At 44.2% G+C, this 11,958-nt stretch overlaps 3 protein-coding genes and 1 long non-coding RNA gene across 7 annotated transcripts; 2 read left to right on the forward strand and 2 right to left on the reverse strand.

Moving 5' to 3' along the window:
• The first annotated feature begins 224 nt into the window (after positions 1 to 224).
• Positions 225 to 3,148, forward strand: LOC146301582 (uncharacterized). 2 transcript variants are annotated; one of them, XM_084668882.1, is made up of 5 exons: positions 225 to 774; positions 1,172 to 1,278; positions 1,734 to 1,802; positions 1,918 to 2,049; positions 2,345 to 3,148. In XM_084668882.1, exons 1-5 carry the CDS (start codon positions 762 to 764, stop codon positions 2,714 to 2,716), a joined length of 693 nt encoding a protein of 230 aa, XP_084525008.1. In that variant the 5' UTR covers positions 225 to 761; the 3' UTR covers positions 2,717 to 3,148. The 2 variants fall into 2 exon arrangements, with proteins under 2 accessions (XP_084525008.1, XP_084525010.1); XM_084668884.1 differs by having other exon boundaries at positions 233 to 774; positions 1,228 to 1,278.
• Positions 3,149 to 3,812: 664 nt separating this feature from the next.
• Positions 3,813 to 7,282, forward strand: grwd1 (glutamate-rich WD repeat containing 1). Its single transcript, XM_084668879.1, has 7 exons — positions 3,813 to 4,026; positions 4,288 to 4,405; positions 4,533 to 4,692; positions 5,052 to 5,262; positions 5,545 to 5,690; positions 6,323 to 6,514; positions 6,801 to 7,282. Exons 1-7 carry the CDS (start codon positions 3,813 to 3,815, stop codon positions 7,107 to 7,109), a joined length of 1,350 nt encoding a protein of 449 aa, XP_084525005.1. The 3' UTR covers positions 7,110 to 7,282.
• An 80-nt stretch (positions 7,283 to 7,362) lies between these two features.
• cdc42ep5 (CDC42 effector protein (Rho GTPase binding) 5) lies at positions 7,363 to 10,642 on the reverse strand. Of its 3 annotated transcripts, XR_014725765.1 has the most exons (3): positions 10,489 to 10,642; positions 8,032 to 9,256; positions 7,363 to 7,863 (listed from the first exon to the last, which is right to left on the reverse strand). XR_014725765.1 is itself a non-coding variant. In XM_084668880.1 (2 exons), exon 2 carries the CDS (start codon positions 9,249 to 9,251, stop codon positions 8,307 to 8,309), a length of 945 nt encoding a protein of 314 aa, XP_084525006.1. In that variant the 5' UTR covers positions 9,252 to 9,256; positions 10,489 to 10,642; the 3' UTR covers positions 7,363 to 8,306. The 3 variants fall into 3 exon arrangements, 2 of the variants coding, with proteins under 2 accessions (XP_084525006.1, XP_084525007.1); XM_084668880.1 differs by having other exon boundaries at positions 7,363 to 9,256; XM_084668881.1 differs by having other exon boundaries at positions 7,363 to 9,303; positions 10,489 to 10,639.
• A 412-nt stretch (positions 10,643 to 11,054) lies between these two features.
• LOC146301585 (uncharacterized) lies at positions 11,055 to 11,566 on the reverse strand. Its single transcript, XR_014764050.1, has 2 exons — positions 11,481 to 11,566; positions 11,055 to 11,383 (listed from the first exon to the last, which is right to left on the reverse strand). It is a non-coding gene; the product is annotated as an uncharacterized LOC146301585 (long non-coding RNA).
• Between the last annotated feature and the right edge of the window lie 392 nt (positions 11,567 to 11,958).

Below are 11,958 nucleotides of genomic sequence, written 5' to 3' on the forward strand. Positions count from 1 at the left end.
CAGTCCCTGTCAGTCTCATGCTTACACACATCCACAGGGGCGGGGAGGGGGGGGTTGAAATGGAAAACATACGGTCCGACTGCATGACTAAGCCTGCTGAGGGCTCGTTAGGAGCGGAAGGGGGAATGAGGGAGAGAGCCAAAGGGTGCTGGTGGGGGGGCTAGATTGGTCAATAGTGAGGTAGAACGTGTGGCAGTGGGAGGGGCAGAAAAGCAGTAGACTAAAGATTTGATAGCGAGCACTTTCGCTTTCAGGCTAGTCTGCGTCGCACAGACTGGCTAAAGGTCGAGCGAGCGAGACAGAGTGAGAGAACGGGAAACCATGAGCCTGCCCCTCTCTATCCATTAGGCTATTTAAAGAGAGAGAGGAGAGAGTGAGGGGAATTTGTTGGGGACTCAGATATACTGGGTCAATCTGGGGGAAAAAAGGGAAAAGATAAGAACAAGGAGAGAATAGGCTGCAGCTTTCACCGGTTTATTTCCCAGAAGTGGGAAAATCCAAAGTGAGAGAAGAGAGTTACGTGAGAGGGAAAGTGGGGGAGTAGTGGAAAGTACCAAACAGACAAAAGGAGGAATTCTAAAAGAGAATCAGCAAGGCTCTACTGACAGAAGAAAAGGAGCTGCTGTGCTCACAGTGTCCAGACCTGGAGAGGACCACAAGAGAACTCAAGCTCTCTGAGAGACACCGCAACATCTCTCTGCAGACTTGATTGCCTTCAACTAAAGAAATGGAGAAGTGTCCTTACTTGGGAAGATAAAAGGATGAAACAACAAGGTGAGAGAAGACTATTATTTCGTATATTTGATACAAGGTGTATGTTGTATTGTGTATCAATGCAAATGTAACTCTGGGGTTTCATGAAGTAAGCTATTCTACGACTCTCCTCTACAGTATAATGCATGTTATCAATACGAAGAGATTTAACAACTTTTGAGAGAATTTGTTATTTAATGCACGTGTTTGGTGTGGGTACCAGTTTTGTCAGCATATTGCATGGGACTCTTCTGCTTGTAGTGGTTGTGCATGTCAGTTTAGTTGTCTCAAGTCACAATAAAACTAATGTAAACCTAAGATGCTCTTAAAATTCAGAGTGAACATGTTGAACTACATGTACAAACCACAAAGTTTCCATCCATTAACCTCCACCTCTCTCTCTCTCTCTCTCCATCAGTTCTACTTATATATATATTAATCGTCCAATGTGGTGGATGCAATGTCTCTCTGAAGGCAGGTGTCGAGAACCTCAAAGGAACAATCGACTATAACCACGCTGGGTTTGTAAGTTGAGTTTTGTGGCTATTTCTCCTCACTTGGCTATTTACTGTGACTGTTTCCCTATGTCCACCCTATATCAACCCCTTCAGGTACATGTGGGTCTAAAGAGAAATAAAGATAATGTTGTTGGGGCGCAGCATGAGACAGCGTCCAGCCTGTCTTTTGTTGTTTTTCATATTGTTTGGTTATCCGTACAAGTGGGCCAAGGGGTCAGGGGTCAATTTGGAGCATTAGCACTGGTAGTGATTTATTTGTGTTCAACTTCCTGCTCCCCCTCTACCTTCTGTTTGTCAGAGATAAATAAGGGTAATAGATTAGAAACATACAAAGGATAATCAAAATAAGAGTGTGCCTTTGATAAAGTCAAACCAAATTTAAAAAGTCGTTATAAATGCTTTTACATTGTGAATTCCCGGTAGCTGTATTTGCATTCTAATCCCACTGACTTTCTCTCCCAGCGGGACGTGTTTCCCACAGATTATCAAACTGCACACCACTACGATGACAGGATGCTGTGCCCGGAGCTGGTGAGGCTTCCTGTAACAAGTCACCGACGCTATCATTCTGTACAGTGTGGCTGTCCAGTGTAATCATTCTTGTGTTCTTTTTCTTGTTATTTTGCTTGTTCTTCTGTCCCTCTAGTGTTGTGTCTCCCTCTCTGCAGTCCTGCTTTCAGACTCCTGGAACCAGTTACTCAAAAAACTATGGCCTGAGAACTATAAGTTTAAACTGATTCAGGAAGTGATAGAGGCCTTGGATAAAATTGCAGATAAGGTAGGTTATTTACTGTACAGGGGATTTAAAAGTTTAAGAAGTTACACCACGTAAGAAGAAGAAATATTTTAATCCTGCTCAAATGCAGTTTGTTGATTAAAAATGTCTTCAACTACACTCATTATTTGTGCTGAATGGGCTGTGCAAATGTTTCGTAAAGGAACATATTTGCAAGGAAATACTCAACTGTAAATCTTGTAAACCACTGACAGACAAAAATGTACATCTACAATTCATTGTGGACATTTATGTAAAAGTTCTCCTTCTCCCTTCCGATATCTCCCTTTTTTCACAGAAATTCCAGGAAGAGCCTGATGTCTCAATCTTACCCCTGCGCTCGTCCTCGCCAGAGGACCTCCGGAACTACACATCTGCCCTGTTCTCCATTTACCTGCAGATGGAGCTCCATTGCTCGTCCTCCGAGAGCAGGTGTTCCTTCCCCACAGAGACCCCTCCTCAGGCAGAGGAACCGCAGCAGACCCCCTGGAGGCAGAGGGTTCTGACCACTCGGGATGTCCGACAGGAAAGGGAAGGGCAGAGAGAGCACATGTTTGATGATTCATCACCTCCAACCAACGAGGGACAAACAAGCGCCCAGCTTCCCGATTCAAGGACGCTGTTGCTTTGGGGACTCGTGTACTGTGCTAATGTGCTTCTACTGGATTAGCTGTCTCAAACATATTTCCACAATGATGCACACCAAATGCCAAAATAATCAATGCTTGCGCAATGTGTTTTGGGACATAATTTGAGCATCTCTCATTCTGTTTGTTAAGATGGCATGCCAGGAAGCTGATTATGAAGTAACATATTGCTGTTGCACTAAGCAACTGAAAATATCCAATTATGCTTACTATAACTCAATCCTAGCAGCAAACAAAACAGCTATAGGCCTACAGTTTAAACAGTCACTAACTCCTGCTAACACTGCTTAACATTAGCCAGTGATATAGTGTGTCGTTGAGTTATAGCTCCATCTTACACATGGAATTCATCAGATGTTTACCAGTTGTTGAATGGCAGGTGAAATAGGGTTGTCTGAAGTGAATGAAGTTGTACATAGATCATGTAAATAAATTATTGAATTAATCTCGTGGAAGATGTAGGCATCCCTGTCATCCTCATGATCATACTATTGTGCAATAACCGAGAGCATACTAGCTCTCTGGACTTCAATTTGCTTTCTTTATGACATTTCTTAAACGAATGCAATGTAGTTAATTTTGCTGCCGCCAAGTCTTTGATTCTTCTTATGACATCTAGTCTACGTTTTGCATTTGAGTGTACCGAAAGGTGTGCCGCGCTTTAAGATTGTCACAGATCCGTCGATAAACGAAGGTAAACTGCAGCTGCAAGGGAAACAAATGAAGACATTATATTCTATAGGCTACATGCCACGGCTTGTTATACAAACAACACACCCAAAACGGAGATCAGACCAAAAGGTAGATTAGATCATATCTTAACTGCAGCCTACATGCTACTGGTACAACCTGTAACACGTCAAATGTTTAAACATGTTGCGAAGTCTGTGTTTTGTGTGTGAAAAATAAGATTTCCGCTGCCTAGTTCTAATTCAGATGTCGAGACAGAATTTGGATTACTGGCTGCCAAAGGAGGTCATTTGAATTCTCGTAAGTGGGTGAGTTGTGCATTGCGCGAGGGATAGAGGTTGGGGAATGGGGATGGAGCTCGATGCCAACAGGGTTGGGCTTTAAACCACGTGGACAGACCGGAACTAACCAAAATTGTACGTCGACAAGATGTCTGCGCCTGAAGAAGACACGTTTCCGAACGAAGATGGAGACATGGAAGAGATGGAAGCGGGTGGCAGCGACGACGACGGAATGGGAGATGAGGGAAAGCCAGGGGAGGATGAGGGCAAGGTGTACGTTCCCGGTGTAGAGCCACTACAACCGGGAGAAGAGCTTGAGATGGACCGGTCGGCATACCGCATGTACCACGAGTGTCAGACAGGTTAATCTAAAATTTGCTTGCACTATACGGACTTTGTATTCGTTTACCTATTTACATTAGCAATTCAGTATTTGAGTAATAATGTAGTATGTTGTGCCCCTTGAATTGCTTCATGTCAATTCGCAATAATAACATTTAGAAACGTGGTTTGGAACTTTATTTTCCTGAAGCCACAGACAACGACACCTAGTGATGGGTCGAAAAAACTACTTTTTCCAAAAGTTTACTCTGCCATTTCATAATACTTTTTCTCTGTGTCAGGTGCTCCTTGCCTGAGTTTCGATGTTTTGAGAGACGGTAACGGAGACAGCCGAGAGCAGTATCCGGTGTCCATGTTGCTCTGTGCTGGTACACAGGCAGACTCGGCTCTTAGCAACAGGTAAATGGTGACAAGTTGGTCCAGTGCATGCACACCAAATCCTTCTAATGAGTGGGCCACACTCACAAGTCATGGCCCCTTTCACACGCTGCTGATGTGCATTCCCCCCCCCCCCATTTACTCACAGACTTCTAGTTATTCGCATGCACAACCTTCATGGCACAGAGAAAGAGAAGGAAGGGGAGGAGAGCAGCGATGGAGAGAGCGAAGACGAGGAAGACGAGGACAAGAAGCCGCAGATGGAGCTGGCCATGATGCCTCACTACGGAGGGATCAACCGAGTCAGAGTGAGTTCCCTGTCGCAGTCAGCGACTTCTCCCCAACTGGGGGGTCCGATGGCTGAGTGGTTAGGGAATCGGGATGGTAATCAGAAGGTTGCCAAATGTGTTGTGTCCTTGGGCAAGGCACTTTAACCTACTTGCCTTGGGGGGGAATGTCCCTGTACTTACTGTAAGTCGCTCTGGATAAGAGCGTCTGCTTAATGTCTAAATGTAAATGTACTATTACAGCTCTTTGCCTCCCATTCTTATCCTTGAGTGCAGACTATCGTGGAGCCCAGCTGTGGCCGAGCTTAGCTCTAGCGCCCCCTGTCTGTGTCCAGTAAGTATGTCTGATGTTGTTCCCTGTCGTTTCTCCTGACCTGCAGGTGACCCGGCATGGGGAGCAGGCGTTGGCCGCGGTCTGGTCCGAGAAGGCCCAGGTGGAGATCTTTGATCTTCGATCTCAAGTGGATGCCGTGCACAGTTCTGCTGCCATGTCGGCCTTCATTAAACAGCAGAAGGAGGCCACGCCCCTCTTCAGTTTCTCCGGTCACATGACGGAAGGCTTTGCGATTGATTGGTCGCCCAAAGTGCCGGGTGAGTTGGACCGTTCCCAAACTCTTAACGTTTGCCAGATGTCTGCATGCTAATAAAATGACTTTAAAATGGCAGTATAATTTTTGAGACAGCTCTTTGTGTAGACCTTGTTTCGTGTGTGCGTCTCCCATAATCCCAAATAAATCGTTTAACCAGTCTTTATTAAAATACCTTAGCAATAGACTAGGCTCCCTCATAATTTTTTTTTTGACTGCATTTAGTTTGCAGTTTTATTGTAGTAAGCAAAACGTACAGTTAATAATAGTTCGTTTTTTCCTAAAGGTCGCCTTGTTAGTGGAGATTGCAAGAAGAACATCCATGTGTGGGAGCCCAGAGAAGGAGGGACCTCCTGGCAGATTGACCAGCGGCCGTTCAGCTCCCACAGCAAATCTGTGGAAGACCTCCAGTGGTCCCCTACTGAACCCACGGTTAGTTCAAGTTCAAGTTTTTTTTATTGTCAGATGCACAGAACAACACAGTCAAACTGTGCACTGAAATTCTTAGGACAAGACAACGCAAAGCAACCTGGCATAACATAACATAAGTACTCAGAACATAAATTACACCTATGATAAGCACAAATATATATATATATATATATATATATATATATATATAATAAACCCCCTAAATATACAAAATAATATACAATACAGTATACTAAACCTCTAATACACATACACTATACTAGGTTAGTTTCGATTTGACTTTATTGTCACTGTATACAAGGTATGACAGTGGGGATGGCACAGTATGCACGGCACAGTATGCACGGCACAGTATGCACGGCACAGTATGCACGGCACAGTATGCACGGCACAGTATGCACGGCACAGTATGCACGGCACAGTATGTACAGCACAGTATGCACAGCACAGTATGCACAGCACAGTATGTCTGGTTCAGCCCAGGCTGGGAGGGTCAGGCTGGTTTCTCCCAAGAGTCACAGTGAGACAGATCACAACAGGAATGACAATTAAAACAGGATCTTCTCATGGTAGTGATGTGCTAGAGCAGACTAACCCTAACCTGTTATTGATAATCTCCTCCCACCCGCCAGGTCTTTGCTTCCTGCTCAGTGGACCAGTCTATCCGCGTCTGGGACATCCGTGCCCCGCCCAACTCCATGCTCTCAGCCAATGAGGCTCACTCCTCAGATGTCAACGTCATCAGCTGGAACCGGAGCGAACCATTCCTCCTGTCCGGGGGGGACGACGGGCTACTCAAAGTTTGGGACCTCAGGCAGTTCCAGGTGAGAACTGTGAAGAAGAGTTCATGTTGTAAAACACGATGGATCAGTCAGTTCACACATACACATACTTGCCTTGGCCTGACTGTTTGTAAAAAGCATGTCAAGATGGTGTAAGATCAAACACAACAATAAGAAGAAAGAAGAAACTCCCACAAATATTTGCGGTCCTGAAAACGATCTTGCATGGCAACGGGCGTGTGTATTATCAACAGCCTGCTGTGTTGCACCAATGTGCTCGTCACACTGGTGATTGTGCCAGTCCCAACATGTTGATCTTCTCCTGCAGTCTGGGCGTCCGGTGGCTAACTTCAAGCAGCACATGGCACCTGTGACGTCCGTGGAGTGGAACCCTGTGGACTCGAGCGTCTTCGCCGCCTCCGGGGCGGACGACGTCGTCAGCCAATGGGATCTGTCTGTGGAGTCATGTGACGTGGGAGCGAGGGCAGACGGGGTGAAGGATCTGCCCCCCCAGCTGCTGTTCCTGCACCAGGGACAGACTGAGATCAAGGAGATCCACTGGCATCCACAGTTACCTGGAGTGATGATCTCCACTGCCCTCTCCGGCTTCAATGTGTTCAGGACGATATCTGTGTAGAAGTGTGTGTGTGTGTGTGTGTGTTTGGTGTTGACCTATGTGTGTTAGCGTACTAACTACTACAATCCCTTAATTTCTTTTGACATGCATTTACTATGTAATGTGCATGCGCAACATTTATCCTGCAATTTGTATTTGTGCAGATATTGGAATAGAAAACCCTCTTCTCACCATGCTAAGTATTTGCAAGTTACTCCAAACAACCAACCCTTGGACTGGTCTACAGTAAATTCTTCAGACGTGACAAATGAAATGTCTATAGGATAATGTTTATTTAAGTAGCCAGCATATTAAAGGGAATCAATCTGAGATGAAAAACATTTGTTTATCTTTATAGAAAACTCCCCTTTCCAGCATTGTTAAATATAATTGGTCCAAAACTATTAACTCATACCGGAACATGCATGCTTGGATTTTAAGAACGTAAGCATTCAACATAAGCACAGCATCAAAGATTGTCAGTGGTCATTACAGTCAATAGTCGTTTACCCCGAAAGAAATAAGAGCGTTGCTATTTCTGCCCAACAAGGCTAAATCATAAGTTTTAAGTTGTGATACAATTTAAATCCAAACAACTGGCAAGAGAAATACATTTAAAATGTAAGCTGTTCACAGTACAATATTGGAATGATATATAATTAATGAGAACATCATTGGTTTCAAAACACTAAGACTGGACAAATACTGGCATCCAATAACAATAGATGTTAAGAAGACTCTTTGGGAATCCAGAATTTGAGAACTTCTGGCAAATCTGTGGAGGAAATGTTAAAAACATTTTCTTTAAATGCATAACAAGATATAAAAATAAGCTAAGGAAATGGCTATAGTAAGTACAGGGATATGATGACGCTCTGCTCCCTTTAAGGCACCATGATAAAAACGTATTTATAATATGCACTTTTGTAAAAAATAAGTTTACCTGGCAAAAGTAAAAAGTTAATTTAAAACATTGTCGAGTTCACTTGAATCTGTCCAAAACTATGAGCTGAGCAACAAGTCTGTGAAGTGATTCATAGAGCTGAAAGCACAACATAGTTAGGTGAAAAACAGAGCACCAACACTCCAGTTTTTATTCTGTTAAACTCGTTCATTCCTTTGGTTGAAAATCCCTTTATTGTGATGATTAAACAAAAGTATGCTGCTCATGGTGGGCAGTGAAAAATAACCTGTTTTATCAAAAGACCATATGGGCCCCTATAGGCCAATTTCATCATCAAACTCATCTTCAAACGTGTAGCCTTTTCCACTGTCTCCCGCTTCGTCCTCCTCCTCTTCCTCGTCAGAATCAGTCTCTGAGTGGCAGTTTTCAGCCCTCCTTCTGTCCAATGGCGTGACACCCTCATACTCTGAACCGTTTGAAGAGGCGGGACTAGGTGGCAGATCTGATATGTGATTGGTGGCCTCTGCTTCTGCTGCACTGATGATTTCACTGCCTCTCTCATGCTCACCAACCGTTGGACTGACACACTCCGGAATCTCGTTCTGTTGAAACTCAAACCCCTGGCCCTCCTCCTCCGATGCCTGGCGAATGATTTCCTCTCGCTTTTCGCTGAATCGCACTTTCGGCTTCAGCCCTTTGGACTTAATGCCGTTCCCCTCCCTGATCCGACCTTCTCCCCTGTCTCGCGCCGCATCGCTACCCCACACCGCCAGCTTCTCATTTAACTCGTTGTGCACGCTGACCGACCCCTGCTCCATGTTCAGCTGCTCCACTGTCACAGCGGCAGTACTTCTGTTGACGGTGAACACCTCCTCGTCGTTGGTGGACGCCGTCCACTCAGAGTCCAGGCCCAGCCCGTCCATCACCCCGAGAACGTCTCCCAAGATGGACGGGCCGAGGTCCAAGTCCAGGTCGAAGGAAGACACAGACTCTGAGTGCTGGAGCTCCCTGTTCCACGTGCCGTCCATGGCATCCAAGGTGCCGCCGTCGTGGTCGAGAGGCCCCTCGGGGTCGCCGGCCGGCGGGGCGGCCGACGTGTCGGAGCTGGCTGAGCCGGGCCCGTGTGTCGACAGGAAGGAGGTGTCCCCGAACGCGTCGCCCCCCCTCCCTATGTGCATGGTGTGTCTGAAGTCGCCGAGCGGGGCTGAGATCATGGTTGGGTCCAGGCGAGGAGCCCGGGGGGTCTTGTGCAGAGGCATGATGTCTGAGGGATGAAAGAGGACCGAGGGGTTAGGGAACCAACTCCACCAACTGTTGATGTCAAAGAGAAAGGCACAGGAGGCAGGAATATTGAGGGACATGTGATGAGAAGAGAAGTACCAACTTGATACACAGACGCCCTCAAATACGAAACTAACATGTTATGGATAAAAGCATTCAACTTGCAGTGTCAAGTTGAGACAGAGAATATAGCGTCATGGTGTCTATAGCCCAAAGCTTTTACACATCTGGAGTAATGTCATAGATCACAGGAGCAAAACACTGACTAATGCCATGATTAGTAACCCCAAAACACAGCAGAAACCTTGGTGTCGGGTTTGTTTTCAATACATGTTCAATTTGGAATATGGAGACACATTATGAGGATAATGGAACTTATAATGTGAATAATGATTGTCCATCCCAGGGGCATGTCACCAAGGAGTTGGGAGTCTACCTACAGATGTGCAATTTAACCTGATGGTGACTGCCTTTTAGTGCCCTGCCATAACAGGCTGAAATGAAAAAATCCCCATGTTGTGCAAGAGTGTGAGAGACCCAACTGGTCGTTTGGCACTGATACTGCTGCCAAGGCCATGCTGAGACTTGCAAGTAAAACATATGCATGCAACGCAAGCACATACTTTTCTCTAGATTCCTTTCCCTGAGGGCCGAAAGACTTACGAGACAGAGAAACAAATATTCTCACATTACTGAGTGTAGTAGGACCTGTCTAAATTCAATATATAGCAAAATCAATATCAAACTTGGATGATCAATATAGGCATGGCCTTAAACTTGTAGGCCTGAACATGAATTGCTCTTTCAAGCTGAAGGGTTGTTTCAAATTTGCCAACCAACAAATGTCCCAAATGGAAAACATAAAATATTTGGTTCCAGGTGTTGGGTTTGTAATTGACACACTTGAAACAAACTGCAGGCGAATGAAAGCAAATGTTTCTGTTAGAGATTTCTTAACATAGCTTATGACCGTTTCCATTAACGTTTCTTGGTAATAGGGTTTGGGCAACGTTACTCAGCTACCGCTTGCTTTCCAATACACAAATAAATTACTACTAATGAGTTCTATATAAATTTGAACTTCAGATTGATTTCCCAGCAGTAAAGAGATGGAAGGCGAATAAGTGCCATGGGGAAAAGGTGGGAATTGCAAAACTTTCGCTCCAATGATCAAGTTACTCCGGGAATAAAGCAAAAAAAGTATCAATAACTTACTTGGAAGTTTTTACGCTCGTGTTTGGCTTCCTTCCTTCTTGCTATTCTTCTTTACATCTGGATTTTCCTTTTTTATTATTTATCCAAATGTTCACTCCTCGCTCTTTCTCAACGTCCGTCGTTGCAATGTCTCTTTCTATTTTTTCCCTTTTTCCCGAAGGGTAGGGCAAGGAAGTGACGCGAAAAAAATATTAGGGAGTGCGTGTTCTACAGGAGAGATTACTTTAGAGTGGGCGATGCGTTTCAAAACTACGATATTTGAATAATATAGATTTATCAATTAAAGTATAGGCCTACTTTACATTATATTAAAGTTACAACATATTAGATCTCTCCCCCCTCCACTTACTCTGCCCACCACTACTACAGCGTTAAAGTGTCGTATAGCTTAATACAATTTTGTTAGAGATATGGCCTATTTTTAAGTCAGAAACTCCAGCTCATTTTAACACAAACTTTCACTGACAGCTAGGCTACAGTGATTTATAGGACACTGTATATCCCTTATCCCCAGAGTCCATACCTGGTCTAAATTGTGTTAATAAGCACCATTTCATAGATGCAAATTCCAAGATTAATCCAAGTTCATTTATTACATTTTTTTCAAGGATTAAAATGCACATCGGGAAAATATGCTATTTTTGAACATCACGTTGGCTAAACAAACTCCCAACTAATTAGAGTGCGACAAAAAATTGCATATAATTATACTTTTTAAGGAATTATGCCAGTCAGGTTCCCTCATTGGCTAACTGTACCACGGAGCGCAACCAAAAATTTTGGGTCTGAAATGTGTCAATGCCGGGAGATCTAACTGACACAGCTTCTCATTCATTAAGTAGGCCTAGCCCAAGTTAGTAGTCCTCTTCAAGGCGTTCTGTAGGAAATCCTGGATCTGGGCCATAGAAATAGAGGAAGGAACGCCGTTAATGCTGGAACCCCCCTCTATCTTCCTTCCTCAGGGTGAGAGAAAGAACCAAAGATTACCTCACCTATAGCCTAGGCTACCTCAGAGAATCACACGATAGTGTGTATGACTGGAAATGAGTCATTGTTGGCTAGACCTCCTCACACCATTTCTACATAGCTGTGGGATGACGCAACCAGATGTTGTGCATGTGAAAAATATCTCGTGGCGCTCCACTTGGCAATTAAAAGTCCAAATAGAGGAACGGCAATCAAACAAACAAAAAAAGCAACAACTTGAATCACCAATTAAGTCCACCACAAAGTGGAGCTCTGTGTCAACTGAATAGGTTGTACGAACCGTTGAATATATATATATGGGGCCATCACTTAACTGTAAATTGTATCAGTTTGATGTGGTCTTGTGTGCTGTGGTGGTTCATCGTCACAAACTTGTGTAGGCCTAAATGTAGCAATGGAATGTAAAATATTATTTGGAACTGAATAATCTATCTGATGATCATATTTTGAAGACAAATAATAATAGACAGAAACTACAAAGCT

Source organism: Hypomesus nipponensis, chromosome 2, assembly GCF_054491055.1.
Source record: "Hypomesus nipponensis isolate SF chromosome 2, ASM5449105v1, whole genome shotgun sequence".
Classification (NCBI taxonomy): domain Eukaryota; kingdom Metazoa; phylum Chordata; class Actinopteri; order Osmeriformes; family Osmeridae; genus Hypomesus; species Hypomesus nipponensis.

Excerpts from the sequence above, each read along its gene's own strand:
- LOC146301582 (XM_084668882.1), top strand. Across the intron at positions 1,803-1,917 it reads GGATGCTGTGCCCGGAGCTG|TGTTGTGTCTCCCTCTCTGC; the intron begins GTGAGGCTTCCT and ends CTGTCCCTCTAG. Across the intron at positions 2,050-2,344 it reads TGGATAAAATTGCAGATAAG|AAATTCCAGGAAGAGCCTGA; the intron begins GTAGGTTATTTA and ends CTTTTTTCACAG.
- grwd1 (XM_084668879.1), top strand. The coding sequence starts at position 3,813 with ATGTCTGCGCCTGAAGAAGACACGTTTCCGAACGAAGATGGAGACATG. Across the intron at positions 4,693-5,051 it reads GAGGGATCAACCGAGTCAGA|GTGACCCGGCATGGGGAGCA; the intron begins GTGAGTTCCCTG and ends CCTGACCTGCAG. Across the intron at positions 5,263-5,544 it reads TTGGTCGCCCAAAGTGCCGG|GTCGCCTTGTTAGTGGAGAT; the intron begins GTGAGTTGGACC and ends TTTTTCCTAAAG.
- cdc42ep5 (XM_084668880.1), bottom strand. The coding sequence starts at position 9,251 with ATGCCTCTGCACAAGACCCCCCGGGCTCCTCGCCTGGACCCAACCATG.